Source organism: Papilio machaon, chromosome 5, assembly GCF_912999745.1.
Source record: "Papilio machaon chromosome 5, ilPapMach1.1, whole genome shotgun sequence".
Lineage (NCBI taxonomy): Eukaryota > Metazoa > Arthropoda > Insecta > Lepidoptera > Papilionidae > Papilio > Papilio machaon.
This window is the reverse complement of record NC_059990.1, coordinates 6707908-6730358: the sequence shown is the minus strand read 5'-3', so window position 1 is coordinate 6730358 and position 22451 is coordinate 6707908. Positions and strand designations below refer to the sequence as shown.

At 32.1% G+C, this 22451-nt stretch overlaps 2 protein-coding genes across 2 annotated transcripts; one reads left to right on the top strand and one right to left on the bottom strand.

The window, feature by feature from the left end:
• Positions 1-4949: 4949 nt before the first annotated feature.
• LOC106713555 lies at positions 4950-18584 on the top strand. The gene is made up of 4 exons (XM_045677925.1): positions 4950-5221; positions 12463-15466; positions 15545-15637; positions 18094-18584. The coding sequence occupies exons 1-3, from the start codon at positions 5207-5209 to the stop codon at positions 15607-15609; spliced, it is 3084 nt and encodes a 1027-aa protein (XP_045533881.1). The 5' UTR covers positions 4950-5206; the 3' UTR covers positions 15610-15637; positions 18094-18584.
• A 97-nt stretch (positions 18585-18681) lies between these two features.
• Positions 18682-22019, bottom strand: LOC106713518 (monocarboxylate transporter 9). Its single transcript, XM_014506331.2, has 6 exons — positions 21537-22019; positions 20774-21044; positions 20154-20495; positions 19474-20073; positions 19162-19353; positions 18682-18873 (listed from the first exon to the last, which is right to left on the bottom strand). Exons 1-6 carry the CDS (start codon positions 21606-21608, stop codon positions 18728-18730), a joined length of 1623 nt encoding a protein of 540 aa, XP_014361817.2. The 5' UTR covers positions 21609-22019; the 3' UTR covers positions 18682-18727.
• Between the last annotated feature and the right edge of the window lie 432 nt (positions 22020-22451).

The following is a 22451-nucleotide window of genomic DNA, read 5'->3' as shown; positions in this document are numbered from 1 at the left end:
AGTCTACTCAGTCTCTACATATATCAAGTAGTTACAATAACTTTTAGAGGCTTCCCTAAAACCAAAAAACACCCGAGTCATGGTGCCAGGTTACCACAACGGAAACTAGATCCCTTTCATATTATATTTGTTTTTAATCAAGTTCTTATAAAAGCTGACATATTTATTAGTTTAATTCAATAGAACCTCATAGATTTGCATATATAATACAATAAAGTACATTGTAAAAATAGAAAATCTATAACAATGGTTTACATAATTTATACACGATTTCTTCTTCTTTTGATCCGTTCCATATTTTTTAAGTACTCCTGATCGTTATACTGAAGCTCATAAACTAATATTGAAGCCAGTTTTCTAGCCGTTATTAGATTTGAATCCACTGGCACAATAGCTGCTTTGTAATCTTTAAAATCTGAATCTAATAATCCCGAGTAAGTCGGTGATGGGGATGAAGCTAAAGTAGTAATAGGAACTTTTTTCATTGTTGCATAAAAGTTCTTAAAATATTTTTTTCTGGCATCTTTGATGGCAAAAGATGATATTTTCTGCTTATGTTTGTATACGTTTTCATCCAAAGGAATCTCATTCGCGCTATCTCCAATGGTGTGGCCACTTTTTAATACTTTTTTCTGATCATCCATAGAAACAACTTTGGCATCAGCATTTAAGTCGAATCCTCTAGAAGTTCCATAATCATATTCAGGAAAACTTGTTACCAAATATGAAGATTCATTAATACGTCTCACTTCGTATGTCTTAATACTGATCGCTTGAGGAACGAATCTTAACACAATATATTGGACGAATAATATATACTTGTTTAATAAATTCATAACATTATAACTCGTTTATTTTCTCTCATTGAATACTCATTGAACTGTCATTGTCAACGTCAATATAATTAAAAAGTAACTAAGTAAAAACCTTTCGGTTAAGTTCCTTTATGGTATTTAATTCTCAAAAAATATTCAATACAACTTTGCCCGTACTTTGGTTTCGTTTAATCTCCTTTCGAATAAATTATTTGCAGTGAGCCTGGCATAATTTACAAACTATCGTAGACTGAGTTGTCAGCTAAATACGAGTTAATCACGAGAAACTTTATCACATGTAGTAAAAAGTGAATGAAACAAGACAATAGACGTTGAGAGTTACTCTCATGACGGTATCAAGGTCAAATTCATCGAGCAACTCGTCCAAATATGCACAACTTACAACGTTATATTTATATAAATATATACATTACCATATTGAAATAAGGTACAGTTTGATACTTGAGATCTTGGTCGTTTTAAATTCTCGGAAAGTGTCTGAGACGATTCTCAATGATGTTATTGCTTTCAACAAGACTGAATGAACTCCGCATAAATACCTACTGCTTCCGTGAACAGAACAAGAAAATTGTGGAATTGCTAAATGAAGTTTCCGTTAGCTTAATCTTTGCGGCAAGATTTCTAGATTAAAACCGTTTATTTCGATATAAGAAATGTCTCCAAATGTCTCAAAGTAAAATGCTGCGATGTCAGAGTTCAATTACGTAATATAATAAAAAAATCATATTGATTGTATTAGTTGTAAGTTGTAACTCATAGCGTTTAGATTATTAATTAAGCGTCTCTGTCACCAAAGGTTATTAATTTAAGTCATCAACTTCTATATGTAACACGACTCCACCGATATGAAAATATTTGAATAAAACATGGTCTATCTCTAACATATGTGCTTTCACTTCCATTTCGTTGTGATTGGGTCTGCCTAAAACTAAGTTTCAGTGCTTTATCTAATATTTATATGCACACAAACGATAAAAATATAACTCCTATTTGTTTCTGATGCCTTATTTATCATTGAAGTGTTAAGACAAAGATTATTTAATTATCGTTGAACCTAATACGCGTAGAAAAGGCTGGTATCCAACTGTATAAGACATATTGTCACCCCTTTCATGTTCTTTAAAAAAACACAGAGATAACAATATGATTCGGCAGTTTAAATCGTGACTGGTTTTGTATGGTCATCGATAAAAAGAAATGTTTGAAATCATTTCGAACTATAGATGCGTTTGTGTGGCAGTATAAGATCAGATCGCGTGAGAACTGAAAAGAATTGGACTCCATTTGAAAGTTGAAAATTATAACTTCAAATTGGGCTGGACACGTCGTTTTTTATGCCTGTTTCTACCATAAGCAATAGTTCATGCTTTATGGGTTGTGACTTCATGTGATTTAAACGACTTAGCCGATATTAATAATTTAGTTGTCATTTGTTTCGATGTTTGGGTGTCGATTGATTAACGATTGCTTGTAAACCAAAAAAATAAAAATTTTACACGAAAAGTTAAATAAGACGTGTCGTGAATATATCAAACCATTTGGACGTCTTGAAATTAGCATGACTAGCGTTTGTCGCGGGAGTGCGTGTTTTCGCGACTTTCGACCGCCTGTGTCTGTGAGTGTACTGTGTATTCTTGAACGAGTACCCATTTTTGCAACATTATGCAATTAGAATAACAACGAAATGCATTGACGTGTTCGGTTTTGTTAATATTCGTTTAAGATAAAAGTTGCGTTACTTAACATTGGTTATATGATTTTGCTTTTTAATTATATTCTTACTCTCAAACGGGTCGAGGATGGATTACAATTTCTGTGTCAGGGAATTTAAAAGTATTAACTAAAATTGGCCTCGTTGTAGACAAGTAGACTATAGTCATTAGTCAATGCGGTAAAGTTTTTTTTATTGCACAGTACAAAATTATTATTTCAAACGATCTCAACCAATACATAAAAGTAAACCTCAGATTATTTTTTTTCTCTCTCAACTACGCAAGATATTTTTAATACATTTATTAAATACTAGCTGTCGCCAGCGACTTCATCAGCGCTGAATTAAAAAATAAACTTAAAAAGATCCGATGAGCCGTTACGGAGATACCTTCAAACATCCATCCATCAAAACTTTCGCATTTATAATATTAGTAAGATAAAAGTTTTAATCCTGGTTATAGATTTATCTGAATCGGATAAACACAGGGTTCGCATTTAAAAAGGTCATCAAATGATGTGAAGCAAGTATCAGAAGCAGTAAAAGTTTCCCCGACAGACGTGAATCGCATCGGGACGATACGCGAAAGCCGACAGTTTAGTAAACACGACGCTGGGCCACGAAATTCCACAATTTCACTGCATAACCGAACATGGTGATGAATATAAAATCTTTGTTACTCACCTCGATGTCATAAGGGTACAAATTAAATTGTAGAAAGTGTTATAGTAACTGGAGAAGCAAAATTAAAGAAGTAAAGAATTAAATTTTAAAAGGGTAAAATAGTACCGACGGCAAAACATTGTGGTATCGAAACTTCTGAACGACTATATTTTTTACTACTTGTAATATAACCTTAAATTAGAAGGGATTTTGGAAAAAAAAAATGTTATTTATATAAACTGCACTTACTAGCATACTTAATTAAAAATAATAAATTGGACAGGAACCCAACTTTATATTACATTCTATATGTTTCAACGAAAAGACACTAATCCTCTGTATTTGAATTTTAATTGGTGTCAAATCCAAAGCAATTTAAAGAGAAGTTTTTGGGCGGACGGTTGTGCATTAATAAATTATGGCTTACGTATAATTACCGTCGCGATAGACACCCACTGACTTCAGCGTCTTAGATTTTATGTGAGAATTATTTGAAATCATTGTATCTGATGATTTTTAATCTTTTTATAACATTAACTAAAATGATTATAAAGTGCACATCTAATGCCTTTAGTTATTGTAAAGTTTAAGTGTAAACTAAAGGGTAAATGCATGAATTATCTACTATTTAAAAGAAAAGCTACTTTTCAGCGTTCACATGGACTATATCAATTATCAAGATATGCGGATACGTTTCTATTGTGGTCGTATTACATCGACGTAATACCTAATAAAGTGTTATGCATGAACATAAATCACTGCGTTAAACATTGTTTTTATGCGTTCTTCTTGCTTCCGTAAATACTTACTACTGATCGCCCATTGGTCCACCTTTGACCGTAATATTCTTAATAAAATATTTTATGATAAAACTTTTTCTACTTCTTCACGAGATTATTTATTAAGAAGATAACGTATTTGTTATCTTTACATCTTGTGCAAGATGACATCATTCTTATTCTTCTTACGGGATTATCAAATACTAGCTGTCGCCTGCAACTTCGTCCGCGCAGAATTAAAAAAAACGTATTGAGTAGCCTACGTGTTCTTCCAGACTATGTTCCACATCTGTACCAAATTTCATCAAGATCCGTTAAGCCTTTCCGGAGATACCTTCAAACGAACATCCATCCATCCATCTAAGCATTCGCATTTACAATATTAGTAAGATTTTTTCTGTTATACGAGTACTTTGTTGCTTTGCCGTACTGAATTGAAGTTACTTTATTATACATAATTATACATAATTTACACCAAATTTGTTAATTAACATAATTTAATGATTCCGATGCTTTGCAATTATATATAGAAATCCGATTACGAATCAGTATCATAATCAAAGTCTCACACTTTTCACACCAATCTGTCTAATAACAGTGGTGTAAGATTATCTAAGAGATAGAAAAAAAACGAAGCCATTGATTTGTTAAACAAAGATCAATTATATGACAATCCTACTGGAATTTAACTTTTTAATTTGGTTATCTTAACCCTATAAATTATAAAAAAAAATATTTTTGGGTACGAGTGAACGCAACCATATTTAAATCTCGTATCTAATCGCTCATAAATATTGACGGACTTGTGGATGTTGTTTTTTTCGGGACGTAACTCAAATAGGGGCTCAAAATTCTTCATGGCATTGTCAATAGTTGCGGTTGAAATGGGTCAGCAGGTATAAGCCTCTCACCCTGGTCGGAATGCTCATGGGTTGCGCCCATTCGCTTTTTGCCCACCTTTCGACTCGGGCGCCTCCACTATTGTTGCAGTGCATTTCTCTCACGTGGGAACCGCTTGTGCTATACCGCACTGTTCACAAGCAACCGCGGTGTCGAAAACACGTAATGACTCCTTAATTTCTTATCAGAAAACACGTCTTGTGATATGAAGCTAAAGCATGTAAAGTGAACTAAAATTTCCCGGTGATGACTGTTGAGTGATGATCAAAAATATATTTAGTGATCGAAGTCTTAACCTAATAAGATAATCGGATATTATGGCTTTTTTGTTGGTGAGTTTGTTTCATCTTTTTTAACTAGTATAGCTTGGGGCGTGTTTATCTTTTGATAAAAGCTTTCTTCACTGCGTTGAGATGAAACTTACGCATGCGTACAAAATATTTGAGCAAAGAATCGTTATAACAAAAAGTCATTAATCATCAAAGTGTTTTGTTTTAGATTAACTAGTTGTATTAATTGAATGAATACCAAATGATTTATTATGCGTTAGACACATTTAAAACAATTTGAAGCTATACTATTTAGAGCTTTATGCTAAATTATCGATCAGTTTTAAAATATAAATTTAACGAATTATTAAGAAATATCAATTATCTTTACAAAGAAATCTCGAATATCTGTCGTTAAAGCATGTTAAGATACCTATTAAAAAAAATGTTTTTACTTAATATTCATCTAACATCCAACATTTTATATGGCGCTAGAAAAAAATCAAGTAAAACATAATAAAAGTAAACAAAAGTGGTGTTACACTTTAAGTTATCTTTTTAACTCTGGATGAGCTTTGGTTGCACTTACGTAACCATTAGCTTTTATATCGATGCGTTTAGCTCTAGTGTAATCTTAGCTATAAAAGCTTTTGTTTTACTCCTTTTAACAAAAACCTTTTAAACCGACTTCAAAAACGAGGAGGTTCTCAATTCGTTTATATATTTCTTTAAAGAGTTAAGATGCTCTAAACACATTTTAAGTAATTATGTGTAAAGTCAAAATACTACAAAACTCTTGTTATGTATTGTTTGAATTACATTATCCTGTTTGTAACTGTAGATATTTTTAACATATTTTTCTTGCTTTTGAAGGTTTTACTGTTTATTGAAAGGATCTGTCCCTAGCGGTATTCCCAAATACATGACTAATTATCATAAAAAAACGCTTTAACTTAGAGATTTCCTGGTTTTCTCAAAGTTCCTTCGCTGCTCCTTTCCCTATGCTATATTATACACATTTTGTATATTTAATCAAACAAATAAAACAATTAACAGGAAATATTTAAATTAAAATAACTTTTAAATGGCTTAAATATCTGCCAAATATGAATCAAATGATTACGTTCTTTAGCCGTCAGCCTGCGGGGTTTTCTTGTTATTTAAGTGGTCTTAAAGCAGATTACAACCAATAAAAAAGATCGTATTTCACAAGATTCAGTTAAAGTCGCACAAGAGAGTGCTCTTGAACTATACAAGTCATTGTTTTGAACAATTGTTTTCTTCTGGGAACAAAGTATATCGGAGCTTCGCGAAAGCGTATTTTCTCAACTGCCATACCAGTTTACGTCTAGGTTAATTCTATATCATTATATCCCACAAAATGTGATCTCACAAAATATAACATTACATTGTTTATATCACACGAGAGACGTAATTGGTGAAATTGTTATAATATGATGCGTGACTTTACAAATAATATGAGCGTTCGAAAGTATAAGTGTAATGTTTCGGCAAATATTACCACCTCCGAATACTTGGTGAGAACTCTCTTTTCTCATAACATATTTAAAGTGAAGTGCTAAAGATAAAATGGGGAATAATAAATGGAAAATATCTTCTCACTAAAATACATTAAAATTATACATATGAATTACTAGTTGTCGTCCGCAACTCCGTTGGCGCGGAATTTAAAAATAAATAAGTAGCCATGTGTTCTTCCAGATTATCTTCTACGTCTATGCCAAATTTCATCAAGATTCCTTAAGCCGTTCTTGAGATACCTTCAAACAAACATCCATACATCTCAACATTCGCATTTATAATATTAGTAAGCTTTCTTAAACAATTATTTTTCATTGTGACATTTTTGAACACTTATATTGTATTAAGACTTTATTTATACTAAATATTATTTGTACAATGTAATGTAATTGTAATATTACTAAGGAAGGTAAACAATAACTGTATTAATATTCATAGGTAACGGCCGTCAGCCGGCTAACTGGCTGTAATTAACACAGAGTCACTTTCGTTGACCGCGACAGTGAAATGAATCAGATTTTGCAGTTTATATCTTCCGAACATGAACTACACGCAAATTATTTCAAAGACCTTGATCTAGTTTTGATATTTTTTTACTTTGTTTTCATAAATCGTGAAAGAAATAAAGAGTATTTTTTCTTTCTTTATAACTGAACAGAAAGAAAATCAAGGAAATAAAATAAAAATTGTAAGAACTAGTAGTAACATTTTACATTTTTTTTTAGACATGACAATGGTATAAATCTGTTCTTTTTTTAATTTAACACATTTAAAAATGTCTCATTATTCAAAAGAATTTTGTGTGTTGCCATACACTTCGGCTTATAACGAATTTTAATAGACATGAGATTTAAAGAATATTAGCGATTCACGGTAGTAAAAATATATCATTTGCGTGAACCTTTCACCCAATGATGATAATCGTTGAATGACTCTCAGACACGACATTGTAATGTTCCACCATTAGTTACATTCTGTGTCCATTAATGTCGTACACTTTTGAAATCTCTAACGTAGTTAAATTGAGATAAGAGAAGAGTGATAACATATAGATTATAAAATTTGTATCTTCCGGTGAGATTAAAAAATCAGCATTACGTTTCTAGTTAAGATACATAAATTTAAAGAAATTCCTTAATATTATGTTTTGTTTTACTTTAAATAAACTGATATGCTTTGGAACGCAACGTCAAAATATTTTAAATATTTGTTTCCTATTTCAAGATAAAAATGTTTCGAAAACATATAAAATATATTATGAAATTAATGTTTTAGAAAGATACTCCATGCCATCGTAAAGAACTTATGACCTTAAGCCATTGAAAGTTAAACAGGTCTAGGGTTTCCCGCCAAGAAAAGTAAAGCCACATAATGGCGCGTTTACTTTCATTAAAATGTTATTTTATATAATTTACACAATAGATGAAGGTAATTATTTTTATGCAAACTATTTAATACTTTCGCTGGGTACTCATTTATTCTTAAGATAAGTAAGTTTTGTTTAGTGATTAGCTTTTCATATGTTGATTCACGATAAAATTTAATTATGGTGATAAAGTTAGGTTAAGTCCCTTTGTCATCAAATTTTTGTTGAAAAAATCTACATTAAAATGATTACCTATGATTATGCTGTGTGATGTTTTAATTCTGGATCAATTTTATTTCCTTTTTAATAATACAAGGATTGAAATATTTTTCATCTAAGATACAAAACATATTGGATCAAATGGCAGATAAAAAATTGTTACGATAGTCTGTTACCTCATTCCATTCTTTTAATAGCTGTAATTAAAATATTGTTAAAGCGTGAACATAGATTATGCTTAAAATGTCACATTTTTTTCATATATACTAATATTCAGTCGGTTTTGCTTAAAAAAAAGGTTTTTGTGTATTTCTTAATAGTCATGATGTTTATCTTAACCCAGAACTCCACTGCAGTAACTCTTATTAATATATATTGTTATCCCTTTCATTTTCTTTGACAAAACAGAGACAAAAAGTTCTTAGTGTTATTATAGTTTCCGTGAAGAGTTTATCTTAACATTGTGGAAGATTAATCGATATAACATGTAGATCAGTTTGTGTAGACTGAGTCACGACTCGTAGTGCTTTCACCACCATTTCTCACCCCATTTGTCGTTCATTATAGAGCTCGATGCTCGATGCATTGTTAATACTGGTTTTCGTTCCGTTTACAAATAGTCTATCATACAACTGTCATGTGTATTATTTGTTTTAGTGAACGGAATGAATGATTTGTTGTGAATGAATGATTAACGAATAGTCGTGCGTTAACATGTTTGCATTGTTTCCGCAAAAGTAAGAGTTGCGATTCAATTTTTTGTTTCCCATTTTACAATGTCATATTCATACTAACTATTGTTATGTTTAACATTTCTTTGCTTGTTTTTTTTAAAGTTAGTTCAAAGTATATTAAAGCTCCAAATATCTATCAATCTTTATTACGAAAAGATTAGGCGATTACTAGTATTCATAATATAAATTATTAATAAGTTGCCTGAAATGAAAAATGTTCCATTTCATAAAGATAAATTTGTTACATTTTAATCCTTGCATTCTCTTATCTGATCCTTCTATCTGTTTCTTAAAGTCTTTAGAAGTCATTGCCCTTGTAAGTAGCCGGTATAAGGCGAGTTATGGTTCTTTTGTAGTCTTATAACTTCGTGACGTACTCGTATAACCAGAGGGTTGTCTAGACGATGTCTGGTCAAAATCTAATTTATTTTAGTTAGATACATTTATATTGATCTTAAAGCGCTCAAATTGCTTTCTTTTAAATTTTATACTACGTAACGAGCGTAGCGAACTAGTCCCTATTACTTATTTGGTTCTCGAATGATTAAACTGGCAAATCCTTAATTGAAGTTGAACTAAATGATTTTGTTGAAATAAAAAAAATAGTGGTGTGTGTTTGTTTCTTTTCTAAAAGTTGACCAAAGTTGAACTTATCACATCGCTTTTGCATTCACAAAATAAGTGACATTACTGTCCTGTCGTGTATTAAAAAAAATCAATTTGTATTTTTATAACTCCGCCCGAGACTCCGTTCGCGCGGAATTAAACAAAAACTTAATAAATAGCCTATGTGTTTCCAAATTTTACCAAGATCCGTTGAGCTGTTCCAGAGATACCTTCAAACATCCATCCATCCATCCATCTAAACATTAGCATTTATAATGTTAGACGTGGGCGATGTCCGTCATACTAATTTTATTCAAGGATACATTACTATTTAAATATTTTATTTGAATCTTCTGAAACACTTTCACTCGCGATGACTTGAGTCCGTGCGCCCAGCGGCGTTTAAATCTAGCTATCGCAGTAATACTTTCCTCTCCCTACTATAACATAACTAGAAAATGTTTTAAATTTTTTTATAATGTTGCAGAATAAAACACAATATAATATACAATATTAGAAAAAAAACAAACAAAATCGTTAAATAAATTAATGTAAATATTAAAAGACTATTAAAAACCATAGAGTACGCTAAACAAGTTTTACGCGTACTTACGCAAATGAATTACTTTGTATATAAACATACATAATTTTATAATTAATTTGCAGTAATGTCTAATTCTTTTGCTACTGTCATAACACACCTGTGAATTTATACAAGTTGGTGGACTTTGATTTTTACTTTCGTTTTCATATTTAACTAAGTCCGTAATTAAAAAACAACTACGACTACTACTAAGGGGCCTTCAAGAAGCGAGCATATCACCATTTTAAAGGACAACGCATCTGCGGTTCCTCTGATATTGCAGATGTCCATGGGCGTCGATGAACACCTTGGTGTTCCCGCTGCCTTTTTGCCCCCTTATCTTATATAAAAAAACTTAATTGAATAAGTAAGTTAAAAATATGTTAAAACTTCAAACTTTCGTGGTTTTTGGCGCATGCAACTGTGCCGAAATATCGGGAGCTCAAACAGCCTAATCGTGGTAAGAATCCCGTTTCTTACGAACATTATAATATGTTAAAAGTTTGTTAAGTTAGCTGTTTTGGGGAAATTATTAAATTACCAGGTATTCAGATCAATCTTAAATGTTTACTAAGTTGTTTGACTAATAATAAAGAGTTAGAGCAAAATTTTTAAAGTTTAAAAAATTACGCAATAAGATAGTGTATCGTTTTGAATTTTAAGTTATCCTTCAATAAAACGTGACCGACGTTCAAATTGACCAAAATCGATTTTCACTTTTCATCACGTCTTGAAGAACACGTCCAAAGCTTGGCTATGCGTGGTCGCGTATTACTACCATTTCGAAACTCGAACTTTATACGAGCATCGAATTGATTCGATTGTTACTCGCTTCGTGATTTTATTTACAAAGATGGTTATTTATTTTTCTTCATCTGCCAAGTTGTTGCATCAAAGCCGCATGCAAGCATGTAACCGAATTACCTGAGGAATTTTAATATTGATCTTATGCAATATTTACTTTTGTTAGTGTTTCTTTTAACAAGAAAGATCTACTTAATATTCTGTTAACTATGTTTCGAATCAGTATTTAATTATAATTTGTAACATCTTATACATTATTGTTTTAATATAAAATTTTCTTGACCTGTTTAAAAATACACAAACTCTAACTTAAAGTTTAAGTTAGAGTTTGTGTATTTTTAAATTCTACTGTAGCTTGATATATTTCTAGTTTCTAAAGTATTCAATAGCTATTGTTTAAAAGTATCTTGCTTTGCCTGTAAAGAAAAAATTTGAATGATTTCACAAGAAACAAAAGTATGAATTTATTCTTCTATACAATTAATAAAATTGGAGTGTCTGTATGTAACATCGAAAAAAAAATATGTATATTTCGTGACATATTTGCGTTGCTTTAAACCAAAATCTTATTTTAAAAAATTTTACTCGTCTGTCTGTACGCAAGTCTGTATTTTTACCGGGTAATCTCCGAAACGGTTTGACCGATTTTGATGAGACTTTCACAGGAAGAAATTCTGCGCTGAATACGCGGTCAACCTTTGGTCATTTATAAATTTTCTTACTTAATCGGTTAATTAAATGTAAAGTTTTATGCTAAAAGTACACATGCTATGCACATACATATGCTAATGTAATTATGGCAAACGGCTTTTAACATTAACAATGTAAATGATAGCACCAAAATAATTCTGCTTCCGATTACGCCCGAATGCGCTTGTTATGAGAAAAGAGAAAAGTTCAAAGAATAACAAGTCGTGGGAAGATACTATAATAGCTTGGATATGTCACGTCGAGTGTTTCACCGTTTCTAATTACTAAATGAATACTAGCACTCCTTAATTCACTTATTGTTTTTTAATCATTTTTACAATTTTCTTTAAATTGATAATTGTGTTCATAGTGTCGGTAGCAGGTGTTAACCACTTAACTTTTAATCCTTAGATCCTGGGTTCGAATCACGCCAATGTGTTTTTCGATTTTCAATTTACATATTTACATTTATCCGATGTTCTTACTGTAAAGGCAAACATCGTGACGCAACCTGCATATATGTGCGAAAAACTTCAAAGATATGTGTGAAGATGATGTGTTTATAACTACACATTTTATTGGTAAAGTGGTATGTAATGCTAGCAGTTGCTTTCGACTTTGTCCGCGCAGAATTTTTCAAATCGGTTTCAGTAATTTCGGCACTTATTCAAAGCAAACAAACATTCTAATTTTTCCTCTTTAAAATAAATAAATGTTATGTAAGACTAAAAACTAAAACAATTCTTTTTTAATATTTCAGATGTTGCCAGTATTGCTGCTTGCTGGCACAGCGAAGTATAATTGTGAACCCGTTTCCGGCTTTGACTATGCTCATGGAAATGGCCCATCACAGTTCGGAGATCTCTTAAGGCCACCACCACCTCCATTACCAATTGCACCAGCACCTTTTCACGGAGGGAAACCACAGCAACAAATTAAGGAATTCAGATACCAATATCAAACAACATATTCTCCTGCTGTTTCAACAATTCCTCCTTCTTCGGAGTTCAAATTCCCCGCTCCTTTTTACAAACAATACAACTTTAACTTCGTTCCTTCACCCCAACCTTTTACAACCACCCCTTCACCAACCTTTTTTCAGAAAATATCCGGATGGCTTTTCCCATCTCAACAAACCGCTGCCGAAGGATCTAAAATTAATCTTGAACCATTCAAAAAAGATTGCAATCCTTGCAATTTAGTGCCATGGGTTCCAGTGATAAAATATAACTTAGGAAATAAAAATGTCCAAGAAAGCAACAGTCCAACGTACAGGCCTTCCGGTCCGACTTCTCTGGTCCAAAACGTAGTGCAATATCGACCCCAACCATTTAACTTTCAGAGAAGTCAAGAACATAAGACAAATGAAGTAATAAACAAACCTCATGTATTTTATGGTGTACCTGAACAATCTCAATTAAATGTAAATCCCAGCTCAACATACGGACCTCCAAGCGCTTCTCAGCAAATATCAATATCAGCACAAAATTCTTTAAGCTCTATACACTCAGTCAGTTCTTCATATGGTGTCCCCAAAACCGCAAGTTCTTCGTTTCGACAATTAAGTTCATCTTATGAACTTCCCAATACCTACAGCTTCACAACTTCTACATACAGTCCAAATACTTATGGTACACCATCCATTGCCTTTGATTTTAGTCAAAAAGTGACAACAAAATCTCCCGTAAATATTCCGGGAGTTACACCAGTTGGACATGATTTAGACATTTTGAATGTAGTGACACCTCCGAATCATATACAGTTACCCAATATAGGGTATCCAAAAGGTTTTAAAAATTCATATGGTGAAGACATTAGTAATACTAATGCATTGAATATACCTTACACATTTACCTCGCTAGAAGCTGCATCAAGTAAAATTCAACCCCAAGTAATAACTAATAACATTGTCAAATCTTTTGAACCGAATGTTTCTATCGCACTGGCTAATCCTGCTCCCTTTACCTTAAATAAAGGAAGGAATATACATACTTTGCAACCAGTTGCTCTACCAAATTTAAGCGTTTCCCCTCTACCTCCTATTTTCAATGCACGACCTTTCCGCCCAATATCCTCGTCATTCCCAACAGACGTAATTTATGGGATAAATCACATGAAGAAAACATCCGAAAATGTTAATGTAGCTCAAAGCGTTCCTATTGCAGAGTTTGTACATTCAATAGAATATCCAACTACAATTATTCAATCGCCAGTCATAGAGATAGACGCTACAAAAAGTGCAAATCATAATAAAACCTACAGAAATATACCAAACAGCTACGTGATAGATGAGGTCAGAGACATTACCCCTCAAGCTTCAGAGGATCATATTTCATCAGCAAAAGTAAACCAAGATGTAAGTTTTGAAACAACTGGTCTTGAAACGGGTAATAATCTCTATGAAAGTGACTTACCCACAGATATGAGACAAAATCCTCACATTCCATCTAATCATAGACAAGTATTTGCAGACTTAAGGGGAGTGAACGATGAAGACCTAGATAGATATCGAACAGAAAGTAATCTTCAATATATTGATTCCCCTCTTCTTTACTTAAAACCGAGCGCACCACATAAGAATTTTGAAAATTTTGTAACAGCAGCTTCTACACCTTCATCAATGAGCATTGGTCAAAACGACTACGAAATTTATGACGAGATTGTAACAACTCGTGCGCCTATTCAGACTACAACTAAAGATAAGTATGATACGCGGCAAAATAATCAAAAAGATCTATCAAGTGCATCAGACGGACGTGAAAGTCAACCGAAAATAGTGCAAATAATTGTACCTTATGTAACTGAACAAAGTCAAAGAAGTAACAATAAAGAGATGCGTTCGGTTTCTCAAGAAGCTCAACCATTTGTGACAAAAGAAGAGCATCTGGGAAGAAAAGTCCCTTCGAATACAGAAATTTCATACTTTAACACTGCTATAGAAACTTCGACACTACCAACTACAACAACAGATCATATTTCAACGGTAACAGAAGAACATAATTCAGAAATAAATAACACACCGACGGTCTTGAACGATTTCTACGACGTTAAAGAGCCACCATTCGATATTATTAAATTACAACATACTATTGATGATTGGACAGAACAAGAATATTCTAATCATTATTCAACACCTGACAAGACTAGATCTAATGAAAAGTATGCTAAACAAATTCCTGATGATTTTTTCACGACAGTAATTCCACCACAAGATCATAAAGCCACCGAATATAATTACGAGGATTATGATCACGAAGGTTCGAGCAGCGTGCAACATTCTGTCACTGAAACAAGAAATAATACTTTATCCAAATCAGTAAAAGAATATAATATTATAGAAAGGGCCAAAAATAAACAATTAATAGAAAAAGGGGAAGATCCAGACGAAAATCAAAAACCGCGTATTTACACTGCAGCGTCATCTTTCCGCAGTTCAACAACAACACCTGCGCCTTGGGGTTTGATACAAACATCAATATCTCCACTTACCAAAGAAAAAGTTTATGTAGTAACATCAAAACCTTGGAGTGAAAAAACTCAAACTGCAACCGAAATCGTTCACGAAACAGAAAAAGAGCAAAAGTTTGAATCCAAGAAAATCAATAGTAATAATTATGATGAATTCACGTTGGATAACTTTCCATTTACGTCACCGAGATTCTCGAATCGTCCTTCCTTTGGATTCACTGCCTCCGGTCCGGTTTCTTTGGATTCTATAAAGTCAGACTCATCTTATGGCTTTTCCAAGGGCTGGCATCAAAGCAGTAAGAATTTCTATATAACTCATAACTCTACTTTACTTCTAACTTCAATCAACTAACTCACTTTCTATCTTCTTTCAGTAAACAATTTGCGTAGTCTTTACGCTAGCGAAAGCACGCACTCATCGGAGGGTTCTGACTCGTGATGACAGATATTAAATTAACACGAATAAGGTTTTTATTAAATTATATTAACACATTGAATACATTTTATTTGTTTTTTTAAGATCATACTAGCAAATTTTGGATAATCTAACTATGGACTTCGTTACATAATAACCTCATTTCGTTCTTACACACATATTTGTTACTCTACGTGACTGTAGTAATTTTTTTAATCTAAGTTAATACTAAAAATATAAATATTAAGTATAATATTAACTTCGCAATCACATATACAAATAACACTTCACAATAGTTAGTTACTACTAATAATTTTTGTTTAACTTCATACATTGTTAAAAAAACAATCTCAAACAAAATGCACTGAAAAGTAACCTAAAAAAACCAATTTCAAACAAAATACACTCAAAAGTAACATAAAAAAACAATTTCAAACAAAATGCACTCAAAAGTAACCTAAAAAAACCAATTCAAACAAAATGCATTCAAAAGTAACATAAAAAAACAATTTCAAACAAAATTCACTAAAAAGAAACAAAATAATGTCATGAAAACTCTTTAAACTCTAGTAGTTAGTAGTAGGGGATCAGTTTTCCGCAACTCCACGACAAGCGCGTATTTTGCGTGTCTCTAAACTCTAAAGAAAGTTCTCTTCTTTCTTGTAACATGTCTATATTGTATAATTATTGTTATTTCGCAGTCGGTGTCGGCCGAAGTAAATAGATGACATTTTATATTTGAGATGTATTAGACATACTTACGTTTATGTCCCTACTTAGGCCGAAACCGACTCCAAAATAACAATAATTATACAATATAGACATGTTACAAGAAAGAAGAGAACTTTCTTTAGAGTTTAGAGACACGCAAAATACGCGCTTGTCGTGGAGTTGCGGAAAACTGATCCCCTACTACTAACTACTAGAGTTTAGAGAGTTTTCATGACATTATTTTGTTTCTTTTTAGTGAATTTTGTTTGAAATTGTTTTTTTATGTTACTTTTGAATGCATTTTGTTTGAATTGGTTTTTTTAGGTTACTTTTGAGTGCATTTTGTTTGAAATTGTTTTTTTATGTTACTTTTGAGTGTATTTTGTTTGAAATTGGTTTTTTTAGGTTACTTTTCAGTGCATTTTGTTTGAGATTGTTTTTTTTTTGAAGTCGGCTATTTTTTTTTCTTAAAATTTTTGTTTTATTTCACAATTTTTAGTGAATTTGAAGTTCAATTACAAATTTCGTTAATACGTATAAAGACATAAATAAGACAAATAAAGAAAAGGACTTTCCTATTTGATATGTGTGTATTTCAATTCAAAAACTAATTTAGAATGCAGCAGATAACCACTTATCCTTTAAACAATGAAATAATTATCAAAATCGGTATACAAATTGAAAATTACCGAACTAATACATCGTAGCGTACCTTTAATTTGGTCCAGCCGCGCGCCGCACTAGCATTTTTCGAATGCGCGTAGTTTTTAATTATTTAATATCTTCCAAACTATTGATCAGAATTACATAGTTTAAAGGCTAATGTAATCTGCATTTAATACTCTTGCCATAAAACATATTTATTTGGATAAGGATTCATATCGAATATAATATAATAGTGCCGTAAGCTTACGGCGCTGTTTTTCGTGTCCATTTTAATCGAAGTTTGTTCACAATAACATGGTTTTTGTGAGACATCCATAGATGATAGATATATGCCACCGAAGACTTTTATTTAGCAAATTTAAGGATCTATAATTACTCCAGACATCATTTTTATGTAAGTCATATAGTTTGACCTACGTAAGTCCAGAAAGCAAAATTGTGCTTTTCATGTAGCATTTTTCGTTTCCGCGTAATTTTATTCTTACGATATCTCCTAAACTATTAGACAGAATGATATAGTTTCAATTGCAAATATAATCTACATTAAATTCTCTTGATAATGAACATGTTTATTTACATAAGGGTTAATACTGAACTCGAATAATAGCGTCGGAAATAGGGCATGAATTTAATTGATGTTTCTGAAGAAAAAAATGGTTATTGTGAGAAAACTATAAAAGATAGATATATGCTATCGCTGACTTTTATTTAGCACATTTAAAGAGCTACAATTCGCCATACATCATTTTTATGTAGGTCCTATAGTTTAGCCTACGTAAGCGCTGAAAGCAAAAATGTCCCTAATCTTCGCAACAAATTTTGAAGCTATATTCAAAATCTACTAGTCTTCTAGTTATTTAAAAAAAAAAACAAAAAAATGAGACCCACCTGCAAGCACTTCCTTTCGATTAAAATATTTTTCATCAAAATCGGACCACCAGGGGCGGAGTATCGCGGTAACACACATAAAAAAAAAAAAATACAGACGAATTGATAACCTCCTTCTTTTTGAAGTCGGCTAAAAAGTGAGGATATTTAATAATGAACTACCTAATCATTTATAGCAGTCCTTACTCCTAACAATTCTGTCAGAGTATTTTATCTGTGGTAAATAACTGCTATTTATTTCAGGTTCCAGTGAAAAATAAAGAAATGGAAGAACTTTTATTACATTCAGGGACACGAATTGAAGTCACAAACAAAACCAAATAATTAGGATTGTGTGTGTGAAATTTTCAGTGCAAGACATTTATGACGTGTATAAAATTACAAAGACTATAAATAATTATTAATCAATTAATGTATGTAGTTATAGAATACAACGCTACCGTGGGGTTCCACGGCTGAAAAATTAATACATATTACTAGCCCTCGTATTATCTCTGAGATATCAATATTATTCAGCAGTAGAATCTCACGGTTATCGAACAAATTAAGGAGAACACGAAACATACGTGTTCTCTTTTATTTGATCCTGATATTTTTATGCAGATGAATTAATTGGAACCAAGATTGTATTGTATTTAATTTTTATTAATTTGAAAATACAAACAATAAATTTCTAGGTTAATTTTTCATTTTGGTATCCAAAGCGTTGTTAACCAATGAATTACTAAAGTAACTACTCCTAATAAATTGTAAATATGTCTTATAAATATTATATGTAAATAAATGTATACTTAAATACTTTTATTTTATTTACAAACCTCATAAATCTATATAAAAATTAAGTGATGTACTCTCGTTTAATTAAGAATATTTTAATTTAAGCATCAATTGTTTCATTTGAAGTTTTCTTCCTTATTCTAAAATACAAGAATTCCATGATCCACATCGCCACAGTGACAAATGTAACTAAGTTTAACACTATTATAGGCAGCCTGTACGTGCCCGAAGCCTCTCGCATGCGACCTGGAAATATATGATGAGGGAAATTTATTTCTATAAAGATGGGTACAATACCTCCTTATTTTAAAGTAACTGTTTTATTAACTAAGTTTAAATTATAAATAAATAAGTAAACGTTTCACACGTGTGAATTCAAATCGAATCCCCCTCTTCTGTCGATTAAAGGCAATGCATATGACAAATGGTCTCTTCGGTATTTTGGTAAATACAAGTAGCCTCTTGTTTGCGTTTACCACCTTTTACTATATTATAATAATAAAAAAAAACAAATGTGACGATTTCACTTTTTACCTAGTAATGATCCTAGAGTAATAATCACGATTCCATTGAAGAACATCTGTATGCCAGAAGCGAAGGGCAACCGTTCCAAGGGTACGTAGCTCGGGATAACAATGTTCATGTAAACCGTGCGAACTCCCTTTGTTACTCCGATAGCCAAAGACACGAACAACATCCCCGTGAAAGACGTAGTAACCAGCATCACTGGAAATATTTAACATGTACGTAAAGCTAAAGACTTTATTTAGAATGGAAAATCTCGGGAATTAACAAAATCATTTGAAAAGTTTTTTTATTTAAAGAGTTAGATAAACGTATACTTACGGCTACGAATGAAGATGATCATAATCAAGCTGATTAAGTACATCACTCTTGGTGGTTTGTGACACCATTCACCAATGAAGGGAGACACAAAACGGAACAGCGTGTCTGAAAAACCTATTACAGCCATAAGTTTCGCTATATCCGCCGTCTCAAATTTTAACATGTCCTTGAGAATTATTGGTAAGAGTAAAGAAAAATTAATTTCCACACACGAAGCCATCGATAATCCGAACATGATGTTGACGAATATAGGGTCACTTAATAAAGTTAAATCGAAAAAATCAATGAATCTGCTCCAGACACTTTTAGGTTTTTCATCTTCATTGATGTAAATCTCATTTTGTTTTGCTTTAAGCTGTTTGATGTTTTCTTCTTCGTAAAAAATGTTAATTGAACTTCCCAAATTAATTTCTTGAGATTCCCACCATTTGTAACGTGACTCCGATAGCGGAGGATCTGGTGGTTTATTACTTATATCTGGATGCGAGACAGCATTCCTCGTTTGTATATTGTTGGCGTTCTTTAAAGATCTCATCGACAAACTTTTTGAGTGCACGCCGTTTTCTATTGGCTCTTCATGTTTCGGCAGAGATAAAGAATCTGAAGTAATATACATGTAAATTATTATATTTAAGATCTAATTATTTTCTTTCTGTTTCCTTTGTTAAAATAATACTCACCTGTTAGTTTAGACGAAATTGTAACGCTATCATTGATCAATTCTTCATTGTTCTCCTTATTCAATGGTTTCATTTCTTCTAAAACTGGAGGTTTAATTAAATACCACTTTGCTGGTCTCAGTAAAAGAGCAGCCGATAAAGAATGGAGACATAAACCACCCAATATTAGTACTGCGTATCTCCAACCGTAAGAATACATGAGGGCGCTCATTAACATGGGCATCAGGATTGTACCTAAGCCTGTAATAGACATGCCAACACCTATTGCTCTCCCTCTTTTCTCTCTGAAGAATGAGTTTATTGCTAAAGTGAAAGCAGCCATGACTGCGGCTACTCCCATTGCTGTAACAAAACAAAAGAATAAAGTTACAATTAAATTGAAACAAAAACAAAATATAATATTATAAACAAATTAACGGTCGCGCGCGACTTGGTCAGCGCAGAATTGAAAAAAGAAGCCTATAACATGCCCGCGTGTATCAGCTACCTTTCCATCAAAATAGCTCCAGCCGTTCCGGAGATTACCCGGAACAAACGCGGTCTTGCCGACAGACTTACGGACAGACTGGCAAACATTCTATTTTATTATCATGTACAGATTTGGATTAAATTTCACTTACAATTAATAATACCGTACGACAGTAAGAAGACCCAGAAGTTGTTGGCCATCGAAGTCAAAATAAGTCCGGAAGAGATCATCAATGCACCAAACACAGCAACTTTTCGGTAACCCCATCTCCGAAGCACTGGACCACCGAAGAATGAAAGCAGCATGCCAATGCCATGGTTAAGGGTAATTATTAATGTTCCCTGAGCTGCTGATATTTCTGTGTCCTCAAAAGCCTCTTGAAATACTAGAGCAAAACCAGCGATAAGGGGAAGCACCACAACCTGCGAATAAGGAACGTTAATTTAATAAACAAAATATAGTAGTTAACACTTTCGTTTAAATATTCGTTCTGATAACTCAAACTAATTAATCGGCGATAACGTTAGAATTAAGTAATGTTATAATTATAATGAAAGGATGGAAAATCTCGTCAAGTTATTAATCTTTTTTCAACCTTGTTTCTGAAATCTCCGTATGAAACTTATTTTTATGTCTGTTTTGTCAAAGATAATGACAGGGATGACGATATGTTTTATGCAGAGATTTTAATCTCAGAAACCGACGGTTAATTACATAGTGTTGAAAAAAGGTATATAATAAAATAACTTCGAATACATAATGTATAGTCTGAAGTCAGATAATATTGATATCGTTAATTTTTCGCTAAATGTTACATAAAATTTGTCACGGTAGCAAGAATACAGTTGTAATTGATGTCATAGAAAAAATGGTAGAAAGTTTAATGAAGGCAAAGTATTGTAATCTGTACTTACGTTATTTAGGGCGTAAGCAAATGTTATCACCCATCCATATCCGCCATCTGGCGGAACTTTAGTAGTCATCATAACAAATGCATCAACCAATTCAACACAAAGCTCCAAAATTATCTAAATTGTTGCACTTTAATACAGCCGCACAATTTCACATTTCTCCACTATAATATCACTTTATTATTACAATTATTTATCGTTTGGTTGTACAGTTTAGTATCAGATTTAATAAAAGACCTTGACTGTTGAACTGTTGAACTGACCAGTATCAATTCATCAGTTTGAGTGGTCTTTAACAGAAGTTAAACGTGGACGTAAGTCTGTCGCAACGGGACGAGCAACTTGTACGCCGACGGATATTTCTATATTCCTTATCGGTGTGACTTTATTATGTTCCTTGTTATCATTCGTTAGGTTTAATTGGCTTAAAGAAATATTTACATTTCGCCTATCTTACTAAAATTATTTGTTGATTTTGACAATTTGAACATTACAATGGCTTCCTTATTTTTTATTCATTTACTATATTTTTAATTTTCAAAATTAGTACAACACAATTATGATTAAATTATTACCGATGACATAATTTAATTACATTTACACTTAAATTTAAAACAAAAAACTATATTTACCGCAAACGTTTTATATAAAGACTTTGTACCTTGCATTTTCTGAATGAGTACGTTAACCTCCAGTCAGCGGTTATAAAGGCAATGCATATTTATCTTTTGTAGATTATAATTATCATATCAAGTATAAGAAAAGTCTACAATTATGTTATGCCAGAATTAGACACGATAAATAAAAAAATAATAAAATACGCAATGAAAAGTAAATTCAATTCAATGTACCAAAAAGTAGCACGACGAACAAATAATGTAAGAATTCATTAAAATTAATAATGTATAAATTTATATC

Coding starts and splice junctions, on each gene's coding strand:
- LOC106713518 (XM_014506331.2), bottom strand. CDS start 21,608: ATGATGACTACTAAAGTTCCGCCAGATGGCGGATATGGATGGGTGATA. Junction 21,045..21,536: donor TTGCTTACGCCCTAAATAAC/GTAAGTACAGAT, acceptor CCTTATTCGCAG/GTTGTGGTGCTTCCCCTTAT. Junction 18,874..19,161: donor TACTCTAGGATCATTACTAG/GTAAAAAGTGAA, acceptor ATATATTTCCAG/GTCGCATGCGAGAGGCTTCG.
- LOC106713555 (XM_045677925.1), top strand. Junction 15,467..15,544: donor CAAGGGCTGGCATCAAAGCA/GTAAGAATTTCT, acceptor ATCTTCTTTCAG/TAAACAATTTGCGTAGTCTT.